General features: G+C 41.6%; 1 protein-coding gene across 5 annotated transcripts in view; it reads right to left on the bottom strand.

Moving 5' to 3' along the window:
• The window catches only part of blnk (B cell linker), a 259,070-nt gene that overhangs the window by 95,506 nt on the left and 138,246 nt on the right, over nt 1–25,318 (bottom strand). For 4 of the 5 annotated variants that reach the window (XM_070875034.1, XM_070875037.1, XM_070875036.1 and 1 more), the window contains 3 exons: nt 6,979–7,044; nt 4,260–4,316; nt 115–161 (listed from right to left, as the gene is read on the bottom strand). In XM_070875034.1, the coding sequence (XP_070731135.1) occupies nt 115–161; nt 4,260–4,316; nt 6,979–7,044 (170 nt within the window). Of the gene's footprint in view, nt 1–114; nt 162–4,259; nt 4,317–5,908; nt 5,995–6,978; nt 7,045–25,318 lie in introns of all 5 variants that reach the window. The other variant, XM_070875038.1, reaches the window with a different exon arrangement.

The raw sequence follows: 25,318 nt of genomic DNA, 5'->3' as shown, positions 1-25,318 counted from the left end.
ATAAATCAAGTCTTTCTTTCTTTCTTTGTATGTTCTCTCTCATTCAGCCATATATGAAAACACATCTTCTTATCTGTTTTAATTTATAGCAATGTGCTTTATACACAACTTTACCTGAGTAATCTCTTTGAGGAACAGAGGGTGGGGCATGTTTTGTGAATCTGCAAATATCAAAAGAAAAATGAATGCAGGAGTGATCAAGACAAAAGGCTAACATCTGGGAGTGTGGAACTTCAAATTGTTAGTGGTTTCAGTACAACATGCACAAGGGATCATCCAGAGCTAAGAGTTACTCCAAGTTAGTGCATGCATGCCAGAAGCATTACGGTATTTGGTTCACTTTGAAAGTTCATGCCAGTAAAATTAGCTCTTCGAAAAGCACCTGGTATGTAAGTAAAAAGAACCACTTTTGTTAGAGTAACAGATTTTACAGTTATATACACATCCTTACAAATCTCTGGTGTGCCTTCAAGAAAATTTGGGGTAGATTTTAACTCCAGACATGGAACAGGTGGGCATTGGGCAGGCGAGGTCGCCACTTCCTGCTGAACGGAGACCTGGTCCATATTGAGGGCCTGGCCCTATTACCATGGTACTGGCAAGATGCACACACCGAATGGGCATCCCGCTGCAGCTCACCAGCGCCCAACCAGCACAAAATCGGATGGCCCAGAGGCTGTCCAGGCTGGCAGAAGGAATGTAGGGAGAAAGGTAGGACCAGGAAGAGGATTGGCGGGGAGGAGGGGGGTGCGGGGAGGGCAGTTAATGGAGAGCGAGAAGCCCAGGATGCCAGCAGCCCACATTAGTCTGCCTAGCCCCACAAAAATTATTCTGTTTCTATGTCTTTGGGACCTCTTCCACTTCACCATCCAGTTCAACTGGGCACAGTGTGCAATGTACATGCTCCATCCAATTATCCCTCTAAATGGCATCAGAGTCCTTATTATGTTATAGGATCCTGATTTTCAAACAGTAATGTAGCTCTAGCAGGCAGGCGTATGGGCAACCTAATGGAAAGTCAGAGTAAATACGGCAGTGGACATTCCAAAGTGCTTCACCGCCAATAAAATATTGTTATAATGTATGAAAACCTGGCAGTCAATTTGCACACACGGTCCCACAAACAGCATTGAGATAAATGACCAATTAAACTGTTTCAGTGGTATTGGATGAGGGATAAATATTGGCCAGGACACTGGGAGAACTCCCCAGCTCTTCTTTGATTGGTACAATGGGATATTTTGCGTCCACCTGAGGAGGGCAGACAGGACCTTAGTTTAACATGCCATCCACAAGACATCACCTCAGACAGTGCAGCACTCCCTCAGTACTGATCATCATCATAGGCATTCCCTCAAAATTGAGGAAGACTTGTTTCCACTCGAAAAGTGAGTTATCAGGTGGTGGTACAGTCCAATATGGGAATTACAGTTTCTGTAACAGGTGGGGCAGACAGTGGTTGAAGGAAAGGGTGGGTGGGGAGCCTGGTTTGCCGCACGCTCCTTCCACTGTCTGCGTTTGATTTCTGCATGCTCTTGGCGACGAGACTTGAGGTGCTCAGCACCCTCCCGGATGCTCTTCCTCCACTTTGGATAGTCTTAGATCAGGGATTCCCAGGTGGAGGTGGGGATGTTGCACTTTATCAAGGAGGCTTTGAAGGAGTCCTTGAAACATTTCCTCTGCCCACCTGGAGCTCACTTGTTGTGTAGGAGCTACGAGTAGAGCGCTTGCTTAGGGAGTCTTGTGTCGGGCATGCGGAGATGTGGCCTGCCCAACGGAGCTGGTTGAGTGTGGTCAGTGCTTCGATGCCGGGGATGTTGGCCTGAGCGAGAACACTGACGTTGGTGCATCTATCCTCCCAGTGGATTTGCAGGATCTTGCAGAGGCAGCGTTGGTAGTACTTCTCCAGCACTTTGAGATGCCAGCTGTATATAATCCACGTCTCTGAGTCATATAGGAGGGCAGGTATCACTACAGCCCTGTAGACCATAAGCTTGGTGCCAGATTTGAGGTCCTGGTCTTCTACCACTCTCTTCCTCAAGCAACCGAAGGCTGCACTGGCACACTGGAGGCAGTTTTGGACCTCATCATCGATGTCTGCCCTTGCTGACAGTCGGCTCCCGAGGTATGGAAAACGTTGTCCAAGGCCCCACCATGGATTTTAATGAACGGGACGCAGTGCTATGTGGCGGGGGCAGGTTGGTAGAGGACCTTTGTCTTACGGATGTTTAGTGTAAAGCCCATGCTTTCGTAGGCCTCGGTGAAGGTGTTGATGATGGCTTGGAGTTCGGCCTCCGAGTGTGCGCAGACGCAAGCGTCGTCCACGTACTGTAGCTCGATGACAGAGGGACAGAGGATGGGACAACCTTGGATCTAGCCTGGAGGCCCATCAGTACTGAAGTACTGTGCTGAAAACTCTGGAGTGGGACTTGAACCCACAATCTTCTGTCTCAGAGGCAGAGTGTTACCGCTGAGCCAAGGCTAACCTAATTTTAGAATTTACAAATTAACCTTATTGGTAACCATGTGATATATACTAGTACACTAGTAAATAATGTTCATTTATTTTGTAAACTGGATATCTTTAGTACTGCTGCAAACTATTTGGCCCATTTGTCTTATTGTAAGATATCATGAACTAATCTAAATGGCTGAAGCTTTTAGAATTGTGCTACAGCTTTAAACACTATTCCTCAGCATATAATATAGCATTGTCCATTAAGGAACTAGCCAGACGAACTGGCTACCATGTGCCCGAAACCAAAATGTCTGACCATTAGCTGTTGCTAACCAAAATGTTCTTATTCTACTAACATATTATAATAGCTAGAATTAAATGAACCTGTTTTAAACTGGAACATAATACTCTGTAATACATCCATGGCCTGCTTTTGTGCCTATAACAGTACACCCACCCACTATTGGCAATAAAATATATAAAGTGGTCAATTTTTGGTAAACATTTAGCTGTTGTATTAACTGTGAATATAACAGCATTGTTAGGTTCTCCAGGGTTAGTTTGTTTCTGATTGTACAAAAGGAATGATCACTCAACTTTAATAGCCAAAAACACCTAGAAATTTGTAATCATCATCATGAGTGATCTCATGAAATGCAGCAAAAGATTTGGTTCTCAACTTTTGGGAAAATAGTGTTTGGGAAACGAGTGTTCTTTTCACTTAATGTATTAGGACTGTCCCACAGAACCAGCATTTTATTGAACTCCAAAGAGCCTGTCTGAAAGTACCAAATTTCCTTGAATATCAGCCTTGCTATTATTCTGGCTTGCTCAGAACTAAATGTAAAGCAGCTCATATCATCACCTTTTCTCTTTATATATACTGACTAACCTCTGTTTAGTTCTAACATTTCCTGGTTTTATTTAAGATTTCCAGCACAGTTTAAAATTTTTTAATTTTACCTCATCTTAAAATAGCACTGCCACCAACCTCAATAGCAGGGCTTGCAAAGAACGAGCCATCTATTACATTTTCTTTTAAGGTTGTTGGCATGCAGCAATAGAGGACTGACTCACAAGTGAATTCAAATCTGACCACCAACTAATATATGGAATGACCAGTTTGGTTACATCCCTGGATGGAGAACTATGCACAGCAAAGCACTCCATCTCAGAGAGGAGAGAATAGTTAAAAGGGTAATTTCCCATCTTGCACCTGCAGTTCACCAATGAGGAAGTGGCAATGATACTACCATGGATATACTTGTGCTTCAGATACTACCATCCTCCTAGCTATATGACAGAGGGAACTAATGCTGGGGAACTGGAAACAAATACAATATTTAAACAACTCTTATTTCTAAAATGTACAGCCTATTTAATTGTAAAACTCAATCTCTTACATATTGTTGACCCTAAAATATCATACTATGTGTAGTTCTGATTCTTATTAGCAATAGTCTACTTTAATAAAATGCAATGAAAACCTATATTCAAGGAAATATGATACTTTGCTATATTTAGATGGCGTGCTGTATAAATCTTTTGCTTTATTCCCAAATTTATAACTTGACATCATTTTAAACGTATGGGCATGAGAAAGTATAGGCCCCAAGATACATAACTGTTGTGATTATTCCATGTTTTACAATATGCATTAGTACCAATAAAGTTAAAGACAAACAAGCAGATTAAGTGTTGTCTGTTATATACACTGCTTTAAAAAACATCCTGATACTTTAACACACAAGCTCAATAGCACACTGGAGAGAGAAAAGAGGCTTTCTTTGTTCACTCATACCGATCCCATGTATTTTTCCCAGTTTTGCGCATCATGGCCACTTGTTCATTTTGGAACCTATGAGTTAGAGAGGAAAGGCTCACAGCTTAGCAAATGAGCGTTTTATTAGCATAACCCCAAAACACAACTTAAATAGGAATACATTTTCCACATAATAAGGATGTGGTTTTGTCAGATTTAGGGAAAATGAATTAACCATTAAGAAAATCGTCTGCTCTCACCGACTCACCCATTGGAAGCATTCTTAATATTAACTTTCCCCAAACCTTCAGCAAGAAATGGAAATAACCTGCATATAATCATTTTAAAAAGCAAGAATCATAATGCAATTGTCAAATTAGCCAGATTGGAACAAACAAAACTCATGTGGGTGAAATCTGCGTGAGGTGTATACAGTATAAAAGGAATTAAAGGATTAAGACCCAAGAGGTCAAAAGTAACATTTACATCTTTCAAAATGATGTCCTCAATCACCAGGGCTAGATTTCACAACCAGAAATTGAGGATAGAAAAAAAAAAATGATAAACAGATCATATTATCATTGGTTTAGTTATATAGAAATAAAAATCCTTTGATATTTGTAAATCTGGTATTTTCATCAAACCTCCCCACACCAGAAAAGGTACATTCTACCAGATTCATAATTCCCATACATTTGCACAACTCACAATACAATTACATAATTCTGCAAGTGTCAAGTTCTCCACATTTATATGGTAATCTGCATTAATTAGAAGCACGCCTTGGTGGCTTGGTGAGTTTATACAGTGAGTAACTGAGCCATAATGATCAACAAGGTCCCAGGTTCAATACCCAATTCATGCTGTATTGGCATCAGTGCTCCGAGAGTAGGAAAGAACAAAAAAAAAGGGCCAAGTTTTCCTTTCCCATTTGTTATCCTTCTGGAAGTGCAGATGTGCGGATGTTGGGTGACGATAGGATTTGACCTGGCTATGATGCCCTCCATGACTGAACAGCATGGAAACATTCACCATCAAAGCTTACACACTAATAACTGCTTGGGTGAAGTATGCACATGTATAATTCCTAGGCACAAAACAGCAGAAAAAAGGGCAGAGATCTGTTGTGCCAAATATGTCTCCATCCCTGTTGCACACTTCTGGGGGTTTCCCAGCCATGGGTGGAGTGCTTCCAACTGAAACATTCAACTACAATACTGGCGAGATGGGAGTGATGTCAAAACACTCTCTCATTTTCCTGGGGCTCTGCCTGGAAGAGGCCCAAATGTTATACAGCTCAGTGAAAGTGGGTCTCAGAAATTGCGTCCCACCCCTCAGAGTGGAGAATCTGTGAAGAGGCTGCAAGTATCTTCCTCCCACCTATAGACATCTAGGTATGTCGTATCAGAGCCAGTAATGAGGATCAGTTAGGCTGGACACACCATTTGGCTGCTGTTTTTGGATAACAGTCAGAAGGTCTCAAATCCAGCGACCATTATCGCTGCTGCTCTCCTCTCGGCACTGCAGCAGCCGCCACGTTTCCTGCCCTAATTATGGGCACAAGCCCATTCCAAGGGATGTTCCTGCATGAGGAACACATGCAAGGCACGATCATGACTGGAATCCAGAAATATGGTTGGGTTCGGGACCAAAAGGCTGAAGCCTATTTTGGGTGCCTTCTGCATCACCTGGATTAAATAGAGGAGGGGAGGAACATCAACTCCATCATATCCGAAACAGCGATCTTCAAAAAGAATTGCAGCTGTTCAACAAGCTGTAACCATAATAAAACACAATAGCAATTATGCAACACAGCAGCAATCATACAATCCGGTAGGAATTATAAAACAGCCCTCTAAGAATTTAAGAACGTTTCAGCTATTGAAAAGAAATGCATTTTTGACATGTTTTTCCATGAAACTACGTACTTCAAAATATATTAATGCAGCAGATATACAGTAAACGTGATACATGCTCCAACTTACACTAAACAGTTTCACTTTCAAACATTGATATGTAAAAAAATGCTGCATTCCTAATGGATAATGCAATATATAAACAAGAACAACTAGCATTTATATAACGTCTTTAATGTAGTAAAATATCCGAAGGTGCTTCACAGAGAATAATTAAGACAAAAATTTACACCGAAAAGGAGGTATCAGGACAGGTGACCAAAATGTGGTCAAAGAAGTAGGTTTTAAGGAGCATCTTTAAGGAGTAGAGAGAGATAGAAGCGGAGAGGTTTAGGGAGGAAATTCCAGAACTTAAGTCCTAGACAGTTGAAAGCACGGCTGCCAATAGGGGGTGAAGGGCATCAGGGAAATGCACAGTACAGTAAAACAATAATAAATAAACTGACAGAAAATATTTAGCAAATGAAATAATTTTCAATTTTACATTATAAATCTGCTTTCTTAATCACGAAGGTCATAACTCCATTAAGCTGTATTGTTTTAGAACTGTTTTGGTATTGAACATGGATTCATTTACTTGAAAGGTAAAACGGATGTGCTGCTTGTGAGGGGCAGCTGACTGTTATATGATTGAATGCATTCAAAGTGATTGGGGAGAATGTTCTGACATTTAGAGAAACTAAACTGAAATGAGGATCGTTGTTCAGCAAGTTTTTTTTAAAGCAAAAAGAAACATTCTGAAGTTAGGTATTTCATGATCTTAACAAAGAACTATAACAGAAATCTGACCAGCACATATGTTTATGAATGCTATGATTACCTAGGACTAAATATAAACTTACTTTTTAAACTTGCCAATAATACCACCATCGTTCTTTTTGATGTCATGAACTAACTTTTGAATTTGCCTGTGAAAAATAAATAAAATAACCCATTAGAATAGATAGCACCTTGTAACCATAGAATCGTATACCACAGAGGAGGCTATATAATATTAACTACTGTAATGTTTATACAGAGGCAGTTCAGTGAAAGGAAAAAAAATGCTCTCTAAAGCACAACAGCTGATGATACTGATCAGTGTAGTACCAAGCCAAACTGCCCAACAGGGCACAAGATTAATTAGCTATATAAGTTATCTGACCTCAGCTAGGGGAGAAGCTGGAGTGCTATAATTGGAATCAGCATGCCCAAGGAAGGTGGGGAAATAAAAATGAACCACGGTTCCTGCTCCTCATCACGACCAAGTGGTATCTTTTGGAAACAGTGGATGTTGAAAGAGAATAGATTTGGATTCTGTTGTCATGTCCTCCATGGTTCAGTAACCTTTTGACCATGACTAAAGAATGGGTACTTGGGTGGAGAACCAGAGTGTGCCTGTGGAATTGCAACCTGGACAAAGTCAATGCCGTCAGAAAGAAAAAAAAGAGGGAAGAAATATAAGAAATGCAGTGAATCAGGTAAAATTTGAAAAGTCATTTAAAAAAAAAACATGTTGCTAAATTCTAATTGCTACTTCCAATAACGTGAAAAGTTATGGAAGAACCAAATAGATTAAAAAAAGTCCTCATCAAGCTGACAATTTATTCACAAAGATCTTGCTACAGAAACAAGCCAGAGCCAATCCGGATGTAGAAGCAATAGACAAAATGGGTTGCCTCATGTGTCATTAGGTAGAAAAGATAAGATAAAAGGGCATTTTCATGGTTTGTAACTGTGTTTTTTTCACAACACAGGTTCAGGCCATTTAGTTTCCTCCTTTGAAAACAGCCCCCGACTATCTTCCCAATTCAGAATGATTCCAATGCCCTGGCCTCAACCACTCAATCTGGCAATCAATTCAAGCTCTGTTGAACCTCAATTTAAATAAATGTTTCCTGGTGTATTTCCGAGATTTGCCCTTCACAACTCTTAACCTACGCACTCTTGTTCTGCTGCTCCACACATGCCAACCATCATCTTTTTAAGCTGACCTCAATGCTTTTATTCACAAGTAAGATAGACAAGAAGGGAAAGGAGGTGGGGTAGCTCTGTTAATAAAGGATGATATCAGAGCAGTTGTGAGAGACGATCTTGGTTCTAATGAACAAAATGTTGAATCATTGTGGGTAGAGATTAGAGATAGTAAGGGGAAAAAGTCACTGGTGGGCGTAGTTTATAGGCCCCCAAATAATAACTTCACGGTGGGGCGGGCAATAATCAAGGGAATAATGGAGGCATGTGAAAAAGGAACGGCAGTAATCATGGGGGATTTTAACCTACGTATCGATTGGTCAAATCAAATCGCACGGGGTAGCCTGGATGAGGAATTCATAGAATGCATACGGGATTGTTTCTTAGAACAGTATGTTACAGAACCTACAAGGGAGCAAGCTATCTTAGATCTGGTCCTGTGTAATGAGACATGAATAATAAACGATCTCCGAGTAAAAGATCCTATCGGAATGAGTGATCACAGTATGGTTGAATTTGTAATACAGATTGAGGGTGAGGAAGTAGTGTCTCAAACGAGCATACTATGCTTAAACAAAGGGAACTACAGTGGGATGAGGGCAGAGTTGGCCAAAGTAGACTGGAAACACAGACTAAACGGTGGCACAATTGGGGAACATTGGAGGACTTTTAAGGAGCTCTTTCATAGTGCTCAACAAAAATATATTCCAGTGAAAAAGAAGGGCGGTAAGAGAAGGGATAACCAGCATGGATAACCAAGGAAATAAAGGAGAGTATCAAATTAAAAACCAATGCGTATAAGGTGGCCAAGGTTAGTGGGAAACTAGAAGATTGGGAAAATTTTAAACAACAGCAAAGAATAACTAAGAAAGCAATAAAGAAAGGAAAGATAGATTACGAAGGTAAACTTCCGCGAAACATAAAAACAGATAGTAAAAGCTTTTACAGATATATAAAACGGAAAAGAGTGACTAAAGTCAATGTTAGAAGATGAGAAGGGGGATTTAATAATGGGAAATGTGGAAATGGCTGAGACCTTAAACAATAATTTTGCTTCGGTCTTCACAGTGGAAGACACAAAAACCATGCCAAAAATTGCTGGTCACAGGAATGTGAGAAGGGAGACAATCACTATCACTAGGGGGGTAGTGCTGGACAGGCTAATGGGACTCAAGGTAGACAAGTCCCCTGGTCCTGATGAAATGCATCCTAGGGTATTAAAAGAGATGGCGGAAATTATAGCAGATGCATTTGTTATAATCGACCAAAATTCTCTGAACTCTGGGGAGGTACCAGCGGATTGGAAAGCAGCTAATGTAACGCCTCTGTTTAAAAAAGGGGGCAGACAAAAGGCAGGTAACTATAGGCCGGTTAGTTTAACATCTGTAGTGGGGAAAATGCTTGAAACTATCATTAAGGAAGAAATAGCGGGACATCGAGATAGGAATAGTGCAATCAAGCAGACGCAGCATGGATTCATGAAGGGGAAATCATGTTTAACTAATTTACTGGAATTCTTTGAGGATATAACGAACATGGTGGATAGAGGTGTACTGATGGATGTGGTGTATTTAGATTTCCAAAAGGCATTCGATAAGGTGCCACACAAAAGGTTACTGCAGAAGATAAAGGTACGCGGAGTCAGAGGAAATGTATTAGCATGGATAGAGAATTGGCTGGCTAACAGAAAGCAGAGAGTCAGGATAAATGGGTCCTTTTCGGGTTGGAAATCGGTGGTTAGTGGTGTGCCACAGGGATCGGTGCTGGGACCACAACTGTTTACAATATACATAGATGACCTGGAAGAGGGGACAGAGTGTAGTGAAACAAAATTTGCAGATCACACAAAGATTAGTGGGAAAGCGGGTTGTGTCGAGGACACAGAGAGGCTGCAAAGAGATTTAGATAGGTTAAGCGAATGGGCTAAGGTTTGGCAGGTGGAATACAATGTCGGAAAGTGTGAGGTCATCCACCTTGGGAAAAAAAACAGTAAAAGGGAATATTATTTGAATGGGGAGAAATTACAGCATGCTGCGGTGCAGAGGGACCTGGGGGTCCTTGTGCATGAATCCCAAAAAGTTAGTTTGCAGGTATAGCAGGTAATCAGGAAGGCGAATGGAATGTTGGCCTTCATTGCGAGAGGGTTGGAGTACAAAAGCAGGGAGGTCCTGCTGCAACTGTACAGGGTATTGGTGAGGCCGCACCTGGAGTACTGTGTGCAGTTTTGTTCACCTTACTTAAGGAAGGATATACTAGCTTTGGAGTGGGTACAGAGACGATTCACTAGGCTGCTTCCGGAGATGAGGGGGTTACCTACTGATGATAGATTGAGTAGATTGGGTCTTTACTCCTTGGAGTTCAGAAGGATGAGGGGTGATCTTATAGAAAAATTTAAAATAATGAAAGGGATAGACAAGATAGAGGCAGAGAGGTTGTTTCCACTGGTCGGGGAGACTAGAACTCGGGGGCACAGCCTCAAAATACGGGGGAGCCAATTTAAAACCGAGTTGAGAAGGAATTTCTTCTCCCAGAGAGTTGTGAATCTGTGGAATTCTCTGCCCAAGGAAGCAGTTGAGGCTAGCTCATTGAATATATTCAAGTCACAGATAGATAGATTGTTAACCAATAAGGGAATTAAGGGTTACGGGGAGCGGGCGGGTAAGTGGAGCTGAGTCCACGGCCAGATCAGCCATGATCTTGTTGAATGGCAGAGCAGGCTCGAGGGGCTAGGTGGCCTACTCCTGTTCCTAATTCTTATGTTCTTATGTTCTTGTGTTCTAAGTAAGTTTGTCAAGATTTTCAAATAAAAAACACAATTTTGACACTGGAATTGGAGGTTGTCAGTATCAAACAGCCAGATTGGTTGGATGATGGGACGTACGGCTGATTCAATCAATCAATCAATCTGATATTACTTTCTTCAATTGTTAGTTGTGCACAAACTTGAGCAAGTAATGCTTCCAGACTAGAATGCAGTGTAGAGCGACTTGGGTAATAATATTCTGATTGAATTTGATATGTTTTCTTTGTTTCTTATGTTTTGGGTTTTATTAGTTGTTCCCCTTTAAAAAGCTGTCATATTTGTTCGATTCTAGGGGACCGAGGGTCTAGTTAGAAGGAGGAACTGAAGGATATCCTTATTAAGCGGGAAATTGTGTTAGGGAAATTGATGAGATTGAAGGCCGATAAATCCCCGGGGCCTGATAGTCTGCATCACAGAGTACTTAAGGAAGTGGCCCTAGAAATAGTGGTTGCATTGGTGATCATTTTCCAATAGTCTATCGACTCTGGATCAGTTCCTATGGACTGGAGGTTGCTAATGTAACACCACTTTTTAAAAATGGAGGGAGAGAGAAAGCGGGTAATCATAGCCTGACATCAGTAGTGGGGAAAATGTTGGAATCAATTATTAAGGATGAAATAGCAGCGCATTTGGAAAGCAGTGACCGGATCAGTCCAAGTCAGCATAGATTTATGAAGGAGAAATCATGCTTGACAAATCTTCTGGATGTAGAGTGGACAAGGGAGAACCAGTGGATGTGGTGTATTTGGACTTTCAAAAGGCTTTTGACAAGGTCCCACACAAGAGATTGGTGTGCAAAATCAAAGCAATGGTATTGGGGGTAATATACTGACGTGGATAGAGAACTGGTTGGCAGACAGGAAGCAGAGATTTGGGATAAATGGGTCCTTTTCAGAATAGCAGGCAGTGACTAGTGGAGTGCCGCAGGGCTCGGTGCTGAGACCCCAGCTCTTTACAATATACATTAATGATTTAGATGAAGGAATTGAGTGTAATATTTCCAAGTTTGCAGATGATACTAAACTGGGTGGCGGTGTGAGCTGTGAGGGGGAGGCTAAGAGGCTGCAGGGTGACTTGGACAGGTTAGGTGAGTGGGCAAATGCATGGCAGATGCAGTATAATGTGGATAAATGTGAGGTTATCCACTTTGGGGGCAAAAACGCATAGACAGAATATTATCTGAATGGCAGCAGATTAGGAAAAGGGGAGGTGCAACGAGACCTGGGTGTCATGGTTCATCAGTCATTGAAAGTTGGCATACAGGTACAGCAGGTGGTGAAGAAGGCAAATGGTATGTTGGCCTTCATAGCTAGGGATTTGAATATAGAAGCAGGGAAGTCTTACTACAGTTGTACAGGGCCTTGGTGAGGCTTCACCTGGAATACTGTGTTCAGTTTTGGTCTCCTAATCTGAGGAAGGACGTTCTTGCTATTGAGGGAGTGCAGCGAAGGTTCACTAGACTAATTCCCGGATGGCTGGACTGATATATGAGGAGAGACTGGATCAACTGGGCCTTTATACAGTGGAGTTTAGAAGGATGAGAGGGGATCTCATCGTAACTTATGAGTTTCTGATGGGACGGGACAGGTTAGATGCGGGTAGAATGTTCCCGATGTTGGGGAAGTCCAGAACCAGGGGACACAGTCTTAGGATAAGGGGTAGGCCATTTAAGACTGAGATGAGGAGAAACTTCTTCCCTCAGAGAGTTGTTAACCTGTGGAATTCCCTGCCGTAGAGAGTTGTTGATGCCAGTTCATTGGATATATTCAAGAGGGAGTTAAATATGGCCCTTACGGCTAAGGGGATCAAGGGGTATAGAGAGAAAGCAGGAAAGGGGTACTGAGGGAATGATCAGCCATGATCTTATTGAATGGTGGTGCAGGCTCGAAGGGACGAATGGCCTACTCCTGCACCTATTTTCCAAGTTTCTATTATTTAATTTCATAATTGGCAATTAAGAAGAGTAAAAATATTCTCAGTGAGTGTGAGGTGATCCATTTTGGTTAAAACAATAGCAGTAATTATACTCTGACTGGAAGCAGGTTCAGTGTTGTGGAAAAGCAGAGGAATTTGGGATTATAGGTTCACACGGCATTGAAGGCAGCACCTTGGGTTAATTAGGCTGCATAAAAAGCTAATAGAATTCTCGGTTTTATCTCGAGGAGTATACAATATAAAAGCAATGATATAATCATGACTCTATATAAAAAGATTCACTGGGATACTGCCTGGTATGAAGAAATAAAAATACATGGAAAGGCTCGAAAAATTGTGGCATAAGAGCAAAGTAGATTACGGGATGATATGATAGAAGTGTTTACAATTATGAAAGGATGGATGGGGTAGATAGGAACAGAGCAGGTTAAGAACAAGAGGCCATAGATACAACAAGAACTTGCATTTGTATAGCACTGCTAACATAGTAAAACATTCCATGGCACTTCACAGGAGCATTACCAAACAAATCTTGAAACCGAGCCACATAAGATATTAGGACAGATGACCAAAATTTTGGTCGAGGAGGTAGGTTTTAAGGAGCGTCTTAAAGGAGGATTGGAGAGGTTTAGAGAGGGACTTCCAGAGCTTAGGGCCTATGCAGCTAAAGGCACGGCTACCAGTGGTGGAGCAATTCAAACAGGGAATGCGTAAGAGGCCAGAATTGGAGGAGTAGCGATCTCGGAGGGCTGTAGGTTACAGAGATAGGGAAGGGTGAGGCCATGGAGGGATTTAAAAACAAGGATGACAATTTTAAAATTGAGGCATTGCCGGACTGAGAGTCAATATAGGTCAACAAACACGAGTGATGGGTGAACCGGACATGGTGTGAGATAGGATATGGGCAGTAGAGCTTTGGATAAGCTCGAGTTTATGGAAAATGGGAGGCCAGCCAGGGGTACGATTGAATAGTCAGGTCTTGAGGTACGAAAAGCATGGGTGAGGGTTTCAGTAGCAGATGAGTTGATGCTCAAGGTTAAAGTATGTGCTCTTGGTGATAGAGCAGATACATGGTTGTAAGCTCCTTTCAGGGTCAAATATGACACCAAGGTTGCAAATGGTCTGGTTCAGCCTCAGACAGTTGCCAGAGAGAGAGATGGAGTTGGTGGCTGGTGAACGGAGTTGATGACGGGGACTGAAAACAATGGCTTCGGTCTTCACAATATTTAGCTGGAGGAAAATTCTGCTCATTCAGTACTGGATGTCGGACAAGCTGTGTGAGAAATTAGAGACAGTGGAGGTGTCGAGAGAACTGGTGGTGAGATAGAGCTGGGTGTTGTCACCGAAAATGTAGAATTTTGCGTTGTGTTTTCGGATGATGTTGCTGAGGGACAGAATGTAGATGAGAAATAAGAAGGGACCAAGGATACATGCTTGGTGGACTCCAGAGGTAATGAAAAGGGAGTGGGAAGAGAAGCCATTGCAGGTGATTCTCTGGCTATGACTGGACAGATAAGAATGGAACCAGGCGAGTGCAGTCCCAACCAGCTGGACGACGGAGGAGGGTGGAGTGGTCAATCATGTCAAAAGCTGCAGACAGGTTGAAACCCGTGAGGGGGATAGTTTACCACGGTCACAGTCACATAGGATGTAATTTGTGACTTTGATAAGATTAAAGAGATTTAGAACTGAGGGCAGGAGTAACTTCTTCACACAGAAAGTTGTGAGACTGTACATTTCACTTTCCACTTCCAAGGTTAGTGTTTGAGGTCGAAAATTATGTCCGTATTCAAGATTAAATTGGATAGGTGGTTGAAGGGATAAGGAACAAGTTTGATAAATTTGATGAAATATTTGCTTACATGGATGATAAATACTGACATGGACTGGTTGAGCTCAGTGGCCTGTTTCTACATTATAACTATTGTGTATTTAGGTGAACTGAAGATTTCTGCGAATTACTGGTATATTTATTTAGTGTTTTCCCAAAAGAAGTTATATATGACAAGTAAGCTGCTAAAATGCAGCTGTTAAAAGCTTTCCATTTTCCTCAAAGGACATTTCTTGACTGGGCCTGACAGTTGTATTGTCAATGTTTATTTTCTTCAAAACAAGTTTCAGAAGCTTCTTGGAAATGTGAGCTGGAAAATTCCTTGGAGCTATTCCTGCTCCGCTGATGTCACTTCACCAAAAATCCCATTAATGCAGGCAAATTGCCAGAGTTTAGAAACAAAATAGGGACTGTGGTTGTAATGAGATGAGTTTTACTTAATTTAAATAATGATACTGAGATGCCCATATTTGGGATTTTAAGATCCTGTACTACTATGATGTATGGAGTAGAGATGCAGACAATTGATCTGTTTGTACTGACCCAGCTATGTCCTGTAACTTTGGAAGTTGTTTTCAATTTGTTTACACACTCACAGTGAAGGTTGCTTTATCAAAGTGCAACACCATCCATATTAGAGAGGTCAACATCCACAGGGAAATGTGAGCAACAACATTAATAATCAATAAGAATAAAGTAGATGGAAAATCCCAATCTGGAGGTAGTTAGACAGGTCTCCTACAATACAAACAATTCAGGGCCACGTGGGGGAGATTTTAACTTTCGACCAGTCGACCGGCGAAACACGCCAGCCGCCCATCCGCTCCTAATGGCAGGAGGCCCGAGCCATTTTGAGACCCGGGTCTCACTTCCATGCCGCCAGTGAGCTGCAAGCCTTGTTTGAGCATTCTGCTGCAGCCTGTTAGAATACTGGGTGGCTTACATGTTGTGGCAGCTCACACGTGGTCCTGGGCAGTGGGAGGTGGAGGGGAGGGGTGAGCTGGGCTGGCAGCAATGTTTGGGGTGTTTATAGAAAGGCCAGCAGCAATCCCTTTAAGTGGTTAGACTGCTCAGTGCCAGGACACATGGGTGGAGCGTACGTGGTGCATGCTCTGCCCATATGTCCCTTAAAATTGCAATTGGGGTCCTAACTACATCATAGAAACGACATGTACATAATAAAGAAGTCCTTTGACAGGTGGGTGCTCCAGTTGCCCAAGGGAAAGCCCTTTCAAAATGGGAGTGGCTGGATTGGTGGCATTAACCGGATGCTAAGCCTTGCGACCCCATTTTGAGTCCATTACCATCTTGTTAATGCTGACTTTGGCTAGTTAAAATCAGCCTTCATGTTCTTAGCGCATTTTAGTTTTTTAAATGATTGAAGTTTGCAATAGTTTTATTAACAGAGCAGGAAAATAAACCTTATAGATAGGGTTAAAAAAGCAATAAGAACCAGAAATTACCATACCTGATAATAACAGATGAATGATTAACCTGTTTCCTCTGTTGCTATTTTAATGGAAGGCATTGACCCATTTAATTTACATACATTAACCCCTCTGTTACAACAGAAGACCAAGGAATGTCATATAAATGTTTAAATATTCGTATGCTTTTATTACCAGCAGTAATGGGGTTGAATTTGGGACTCCTATGGGTGCGTAGGAGGTGCGCACTCGCCCATAGAGGCCCCGCAAGTTCTGGGTTTAGAAATCCTCCTGACAGATCGCCTGCATCCGGAAGAAAAGGGCATTCGCATAATGCCTGCTTTTACCAGAGTAAGAGTTTTTAAAAATAGAAAAATAAAATTTTATTACTAATTTATAGATTAAAAACCCTGTACAATAAGGTAAGTTTATTTTAGCCCTGTTAAAACATATTGAAAAATTCAAAACATTAAATTTTTGTTTAAAATATTTAATTAAATGGTATTTTAATTCATTTTAAATATGTAATTTTTTTATTTCATGTGTTTGTGTATTTTTTAAGTGATTCCCATTCATACTTATGATGATTCTGTACAAATGGAATCACCATAATTATGAATGGGAATCCCCTTCATTTATCGGCGAATGTGATCCCAGGGCGCTTGTGAACTACATGCGCCTCTGGGAGGCCCATGTGTACCCGGAGAGACCCACGAGCACGAATCTACGAACCTCCTGGACCATCAGGTAAGTTCGTAGATTTTTTGCAGGTCGGAGGCATCTGCCTGTGGGAAGCTTCCGACCGCAAATTCTATCCCGATGTCTAGCTTCATGATGTAAAATATTTTATAAGCACAACAAGTTAATCAGCATCTTAAAGAGAAAAAGACACATACATGTTTGGGAATGATCCTTTATCAGAACTCAGTTCTACAGTTTTGTTTCAGTTATATTGACGTACCCTTGCAACCTCCTGAAGCTATGTAAAAATGAAGGCTGTTTTTAAAAATAATTAAAGCAGCATAGCCTCATTTATAGATGCTCATCTATATCTGGCCATAAAGCATTGTTCTGGCAGTGCACAGATTGGACAATCAGGCAGAGTGGATTGCACACCTGTAATGGCACCTGCCAGATTTTACCTCAATTTAGATGAATATAAGGAAAATCAGGTGGCCTCTTATCAGCTTACAGTTCTCCCCCCGCCCCACACCAACCTTCCCTGCCATCCCTTCCCCCCGCTCACTGTTTGCCGCTCAGGTAATAATTCTTGCCCAGCCAGTATAGATGAAAACCAAACCCATGTATCTGGGATCAGAATTAATATATTATAAAGGCTACTCTAAGTTCCTACAAGTACTTTTATTTTCAAATTTTTAATATTTGTAACCTTTCAATGAGAAATTATTTTCTGCTTAAAAGGCAGAATTACAGTGGTCCCCAAAAATGACAAGAGAATGCTTCAAATAAAGAGTCAAAATCAGAATTTTCTAGGGTTCTCCCAGGTCCAATTAGAGAGTAAATCTCATACATTCAGCACTCCAGTCCCCATTAAAGTTCAAAATCCACTGCTGTGGTAAACTCTGTTTTTCTTGCTGCGTCAGCTTTTTGAAGCTGCCGCTCAGCTTTTGACAGTTTTACAACTCGGCATGCATACTGCCCAACATATCTGAGTATTGTTTGGGGTTGACTTTCGCTATCAGTTTACCCCAGTGATGGGAATCTCACTTTTGAGACAAAAGGTGACGGGTTCAAGCTCCAATCCGGGACTTGACACTTGCCAGCACTTCAGTCAGTTTTCAGAAGTGCTGCATTGTCAGAGAACATTAGAACATGAAATAGGAGCAGGAACAGGCCATTTGGCCCCTTGAGCCTGCTTCGCCATTCAATAAAATCATGGCTGATCTTCTGTAGTTTAATTCCACTCCAGTGGGGAGCTTGTCGACTGTGAGGTGGAGCATGGTAGCGAGGAAGATTGAGAAGACGGTTGGGGCGATGATGCAGCCCTGCTTGACCCCGGTCCGGATGTGGATTGGGTCTGTGATGAATCTATTGGTAAGGATCACAGCCTGCATGTCGTCATGGAGCAGGCGGAGGATGGTGGTGTACTTTTGGGGGCATCCAAAACAGAGGAGGATGCTCCATAGACCTCAACTCCACTTGCCTGCACTATTCCCATATCTCTTGATTCCCTTAATATCCAAAAATCTATGATCTCTGTCTTGAATATGCTCAATGACTGAGCCTCCACAGCCCTCTTGGGTAGAGAATTCCAAAGATTCACCACTCTCTGAGTGAAGAAATTTCTCCTCATCTGAGTCCTAAATGGTTGATCCCTTATTCTGAGACTGTGACCCCGGGTTCTAGGCTCTCCAGCCAGAGGAAACATCCTTCCTGCATCTACCCTGTCAAGCCCTGTAAGAATTTGGTATGCTTCAATGCGATCACCACTCATTTTTCTAAACTCTAGAGAATATAGGCCTAGTCTACTCAATCTCTCCTCGTAGTACAACCCAGGAATCAGTCTGGTGAACCTTTGTTGCACACCTTCTATGGCAAGTATAGCTCGATGAAGAACTAGGTGCCAATGTAGTTGAGAGAGGACAGTGATGGCTGGAAAGCAGGGTTAGAATACAGGTAGCGGAGTTTAGGATGAGATAAAGTTTACAGAGGTTGGGAGGCCATCAAGAAGAGTATTACAAGAAGAGGTGACAAAAGCATGAATGATGGTTTCATTAATAGACTGGCTAAGAAGAGCAGGGGCATCTCCTGGTCTCCTGGCCAACATTCATCTCTCAACTAGCACTATCAAACAGATTAGCTAGTCATCTGGCTTCTTTTTTGTTTGTGGGACTTTGTATGCAAATTGGCTATGTGATATATTCACAGAGCACAAGCACACACAGCTTCTAACATGGCAGGCAGCTCTGTCAGAAGCCTCCGGAATATGCCTGGTTCTGTTTATTATTAACTCTGTAGTTGCAGTGCATAATACGGCCACATCCACAGTGTGGAGCTACAAACATTACAAGCTTACAGACATTACACTTCTCCCTCCTTAATGAAGAAATTATTCTTACAACATCATACATAACTTGCATGTTTATACATAACACAGGATATAGACTTATTTTTTCCATATTTACAAATTTAACTGAACTACTTATTTTCTATTTCGAAGAGGATACCTTCGCTCTCAAACAGAATCTTCCAAAATTGGTGTCGAATCTAAACTCCTTCGAGGCTCATCCTGAGGAACGTTTTCCTCCACAGAGTTTCCTTGATTTTCATTTGAGCTCACTCTAACTTCAGGCTGTTTGTTTTCCTCACTCGGACTCAGACTTATATTCTGATTTTCTCTTGGATTTGTTTCCAGTACAACAGATGTAGGATATGCTACTGGTATATCAAAACTATCTGATGAGTCAGAAATAATTGAATCATTCCCACCTTCAACTCCTTCCATGCCTGTAGGTAAAATATGATCAATATGAACAAACCTAACCTGTCCTTGTCAAACATCTTGACCAAATATGTGCGAGGACATCATATCTTCACCACTCTTCCTAGTAACCACTTTACCCATTTATGGTGATGGTTCTTCACTCTCACCTTCTGGTTTAATTTCACACATCTCTCTTTTACTCTGCCTCTATCTTGATTCTCCTTCTGTCTTAATTGTGTCTCTTCTACAGACTGTGCCACATTTGGTTTTAACAACGAGAATCTGGTTCATGGTTGTCGTTTGAGAAGCAACTCTGCTGGTGTTCTACCAGTAGTTGTGCGAGGAGTATTACGATACGTAATCAAAAAATTAGTCAACTTGTGATCCAATGACAACTGTCGTTTCTTTGGATTTGGATCCAACACTTGTTTTATGAGGTCACGTTTCACAATTTGTACAGTGCGTTCTGCTGCACCATTCGAAGCAGGGTGGTATGTTTCACACCATTTTTGCTCGTGAACTGTACACATTCTTTGGAATAAAATTGTGGTCCATTATCCAAAACAATTTCTTCAGGGAGGCCAAATGAAGAAAATAACCTTCGCAAAATGTCGAATGTTTTATTTGTTGTTATTTTCCACATTGGAAACACCTCAACCCACTTCGAATGGCTATCAATCACAATGAACAATTGTTGTCCTTCTAACTCAGCAAAATCAATCTGTAGCCTTTGCCACACCCTGGGAGGCCATTTCCATGGCTGTAATTGACTCACGATGTACTCTATATCTTTATCAAGACCTGGCCACCATAAAAAACTGCATGCAAAGCTCTTGGTCAAGCACATTCCCAGGTGCTGGTCATGGAGGTGTGCTGATAATTTGGACCTGAATTTATTTGGTATAACCACTCTTGCACCCCACATGACAATCTTTATCGACTGATAATTCATTCCTTCGAATGAAGAATGGATGAATATCTTTGTCTGTTACATGGTTTGGCCATCCATTTGCAATATAATCATACATCTTTGACATCACTGGGTCACGTTTGGTTGCTCTACCAATCTCTTCAGCTGTGACTGGCAGTTCATCAATGTATGAAAAATAAAACACTTCTTCCCTATCGGGTGTAACTTGTGATGGAGAAGGCAATCTAGACATTGCATCAGCATTACTGTGATCAGCTGATCGTCTGTATTCAATATCACATATTTATGCTGACAAAATCAAAGCCCATCTCTGCATTCGGGCTGCAGCTAATCTTGGAACCGGGGACTTTGGATGGAGGATTGCTGTTAGGGGCTTATGGTCCGTAACGATGGTAAACTTACGACCATACAAGTATTTGTGAAACTTCTTGACCCCAAAAATTAATGCCAAAGATTCCCTTTCAATTTGTGCATAATTACTCTCACTGGCACTGAGAGTCCGTGAAGCAAAAGCAATTGGTCTTTCCTCCCCACTACGTGATACATGAGAGATCACTGCCCCAACTCCATATGGAGAGGCATCACATGCTAGCTTAATCTCCTTAGACACGTCATAGTGAACTAACATGGTGCAATCTACCAATTTGCTTTTACACTCCTTGAATGCTGTATCGCATTCTTCTGACCACTTCCAATGGACCTGTTTTTTCAATAGTTCATTCAGTGGTTGTAATACTGTAACCAAATTTGGTAGAAACTTCCCATAATAGTTCAAAAGACCCAAGAATGAACGAAGTTCAGTGACATTCTTATGAGTGGGTGCATTTCTGATTGCATCCAGCTTTCCCATGGTTGGATGTAAACAATCTTTGTCTGTACCCTAAGTACTCCACTTAGTTTTTAAATAACTCACACTTACGAGCAGACACTCGTACTCTGTGCTTCTCTAGCCATTTGAGGACTTAATTCAATGTTATTATGAATTTGCCTATTTGGTGCTGAAATTAGTATGTCATCCAAATAACATACTACCTCTTCAATACCTTGCAAAATCTGGTTCATCACCCCTTGGAATATGGCAGGGGTGGAAGACACTCCAAACAGTAGCCTATTAAATTGATACAGGCCTAGATGAGTATTTATAGTCAAGCATGACTTGGACTCCTCATCTCGTTCAAACTGTAAGTAGGCATTCGTAAGATCCAGTTTTGAGAAAATCTGACCACCTATCAGTGTTGTGAATAAATCTTTTATATTTGGCAATGTATTGGGGAGATTACCCTCTAGAACCTGGTTTACGGTTACTTTATAATCACCACACAATCTTACCTTACCATCAGACTTAGGTACAACAACAATGGGTGTAGCCCAATTACATCTCTCTATCTTACAAATAATGTTCTCAGTCTCTTGTTTTTTTAGTTCTTGCTCAACTTTCTCCTTGAGTGCATATGGTACGGAACATGGCATGTAGTAAACCGATCCAGCATCTTTCTGTACCTTGACACTCGCCTTGAAGCCTTGGATCGCAGAACACCTTCGGATACTTCTTGATAACATCATCCGTTGATGCAAATCTCACTCCAATCCAGCTTCAGTGAGCTCAACCAATTTCTTCCTAATAAGGTAGGCTTGTCTTCTTTCACTATTATTAGAGGCAAGTTCTGAAATTGATCCTTATATTTCACCGGTACGGTGATACGACCTACCACAGGAATTTTCTCTCCTAAGTAGCCTTGCAGTTCTATCTTGGCTTTCTCCAATGGGAAATCCCCCAATTTGTCGAGGTGTCGCGACTCCGGTACTACACTCACAGATGCACCCATGTCGATTTCCACTGGTATCTTGAATCCCGCAACCTCTATGTGGATTTTAATACTTTTTGAATCGCTGTCCATTAACCTCGTGCTCCTGATGACGTGTAACTCTAACATCTCCTTGTCCTGTTGTTGTTCTTCCATGCTATGTAGTCTCTGGGGATTTCTACTCATAGCTTTGAATGCTGGACTCATAGCTTTGAAAGCTGGTTTACCCTTCAGTCGGCAAGATGCCCAGTCTTTCTGCAGAAGAAACACTCTGCCTTCACATATGGACAACTTTGAGCAATGTATTGTCCCGGGCACCTATAACACGACTTTGATGCTCTGTTATAATTTCCAGTTTCTGAGACTCTGGACCCGCACTGCCTTTTACTTTGAATCTGCAGGCGGTTCACCTCAGTTGACCGACGACCGTAATTATTATGAAATTCTCAGGAATATTGATCGGCCATGCCCATCAACCTCGTTATCTGACAAGCAAGCTCAAAAGCCAAGTTATCCGTTGTCAATAACTTTCTTCCGATCGCATCATTTTTCACCCCACAAACAAAACGATCCCACAATGCTCAGTTTTGAAAGTTTCCAAAATTACAGTGAATAGATAGCTTTTTTAATGCTACAATGTAATCACTGATACTTTCATCAATCTTTTGATTCCAGATACAGAAATGATAGCTTTCAGCAATTTCTAATGGTAATTTCTTATGGTGCTGCTCCAGCTTTGTTAAAATCTCTTTAAGCGTTGTGTCCTTTGGCTCATCAGGCACAAGCAGATTTACCAGCGTTTCATACAATGCCGGACCCGCTTCAGATAAAAAGATCACTTTCTTACGTTTCAATATCACCTGATTCTGGACTGCATTCTCTGGAACTTTGACTATGTTATTTGAAGTGAAATACATTTCTAGCCAATCCACGTATGCTTTAAAATGTTCCCTGTCGTGTCTATATTCACCCAAATGTCCCATTTCACTTGCGGGTGCTGCCATTTTAATTTCTAGCTGTTCACACCGTGTGCTGTATTTTACCTCAGATTTTGTAGCTTTTTCCAAAGACAGAAGCTTCCAAAGTCTCTCTGTCGGCTGGCTAAATCCTTCACCAACAAAATTTCAGCTTTAAATTATCCGAAAAATCCCATCTCATCACCAAATGTGATATATTCACAGAGCACAAGCACACATAGCTTCTAACATGGCAGGCAGCTCTGTCGGAATCCTCCTGGTTCTGTTTATTATTAACTCTGTAGTTGCAGTACACAATACGTCCACATCCATAGTGTGGAGCTACAAACATTACAAGCTCACAGACTTTACAGGCTACTTTTTTGTCTAAGAAACAGCACCTGTAATTCATTGGCTGTGAAGTGCAATGGGACATCTTGAGGATGTGATTGGCGCTACATAGATGTATGTTTTTCCTTTCTCATATAGTTTAGTATCATTTGTAGCTATTGGACCCCCTCTGAGCCACCATTTTATGTGGTTGCAGCACCCTAGCTTATCAATTTGTTCCTCATAGTTTTTCCCTTTAATATTGATGATTGCTCTCCCCTGCTTTTATAGTTTGGATGCCCCCCTAATGTTGTGGCAATCAGTACTGTGCAAAGTTTTCAAGTTTGGGGCTGACCAAAGCATTGTACAACTTCTGCATAACTTTGGGAGATTTCAACTTGGCTGATTTGCCAATATAAGCCAGCATGCTATTTCCTTGCATTTGCCACCTCATACTGTTAGACATGGTTAGCACATCAATCCTTTTCAATTTGTCTCTTGGTACCCCACCATGGAGTAACATGGCCCTGAGTTTAGCTTCCAATACATAATGTCCCGATTTGTCCACATTGAACTTCATTTACAATTGATCATTCTTGGTGCAAAGTGCAAAAAAACTACAGGTTCTGCAAATCTGAAAATTAAGGAAGAAATAGCGGGACATCGAGATAGGAATTGTGCAATCAAGCAGACGCAGCATGGATTCATGAAGGGGAAATCATGTTTAACTAATTTACTGGAATTCTTTGAGGATATAACGAGCATGGTGGATAGAGGTGTACCGATGGATGTGGTGTATTTGGATTTCCAAAAGGCATTCGATAAGGTGCCACAAAAGGTTACTGCAGAAAATAGTGTTCGCGGAGTCAGAGGAAATGTATTAGCATGGAGAGAGAATTGGCTGGCGAACAGAAAGCAGAGAGTTGGGATAAATGGGTCCTTTTCAGGTTGGAAATCAGTGATTAGTGGTGTTTCACAGGGATCGGTGCTGGGACCACAACTGTTTACAATATAGATAGATGACCTGGAAGAGGGGACAGAGTGTAGTGTAACAAAATTTGCAGATGACACTAAGATTAGTGGGAAAGCGGGTTGTATAGAGGACACAGAGAGGCTGCAAAGAGATTTGGATAGGTTAAGCGAATGGGCTAAGGTTTGGCAGATGGAATACAATGTCGGAAAATGTGAGGTCATCCAGCTTGGGAAAAAAAACAGTAAAAGGGAATATTATTTGAATGGGGAGAAATTACACCATGCTGAGGTGCAGAGGGACCTGGGGGTCCTTGTGCATGAATCCCAAAAAGTTAGTTTGCAGGTGCAGCAGGTAATCAGGAAGGCGAATGGAATGTTGGCCTTCATTGCGAGAGGGATGGAGTACAAAAGCAGGGAGGTCCTGCTGCAACTGTACAGGGTATTGGTGAGGCCGCACCTGGAGTACTGCGTGCAGTTTTGGTCACTTTACTTAAGGAAGGATATACTAGCTTTGGAGGGAGTACAGAGACGATTCACTAGGCTGATTCTGGAGATGAGGGGGTTACCTTATGATGATAGATTGAGTAGACTGGGTCTTTACTCGTTGGAGTTCAGAAGGATGAGGGGTGATCTTATAGAAACATTTAAAATAATGAAAGGGATAGACAAGATAGAGGCAGAGAGGTTGTTTCCACTGGTCGGGGAGACTAGAACTAGAGGGCACAGCCTCAAAATACGGGGGAGCCAATTTAAAACCGAGTTGAGAAGGAATTTCTTCTCCCATAGGGTTGTGT

Source organism: Pristiophorus japonicus, chromosome 3, assembly GCF_044704955.1.
Source record: "Pristiophorus japonicus isolate sPriJap1 chromosome 3, sPriJap1.hap1, whole genome shotgun sequence".
Taxonomy (NCBI): domain Eukaryota; kingdom Metazoa; phylum Chordata; class Chondrichthyes; family Pristiophoridae; genus Pristiophorus; species Pristiophorus japonicus.
This window is presented reverse-complemented; position numbering and strand designations above follow the sequence as displayed.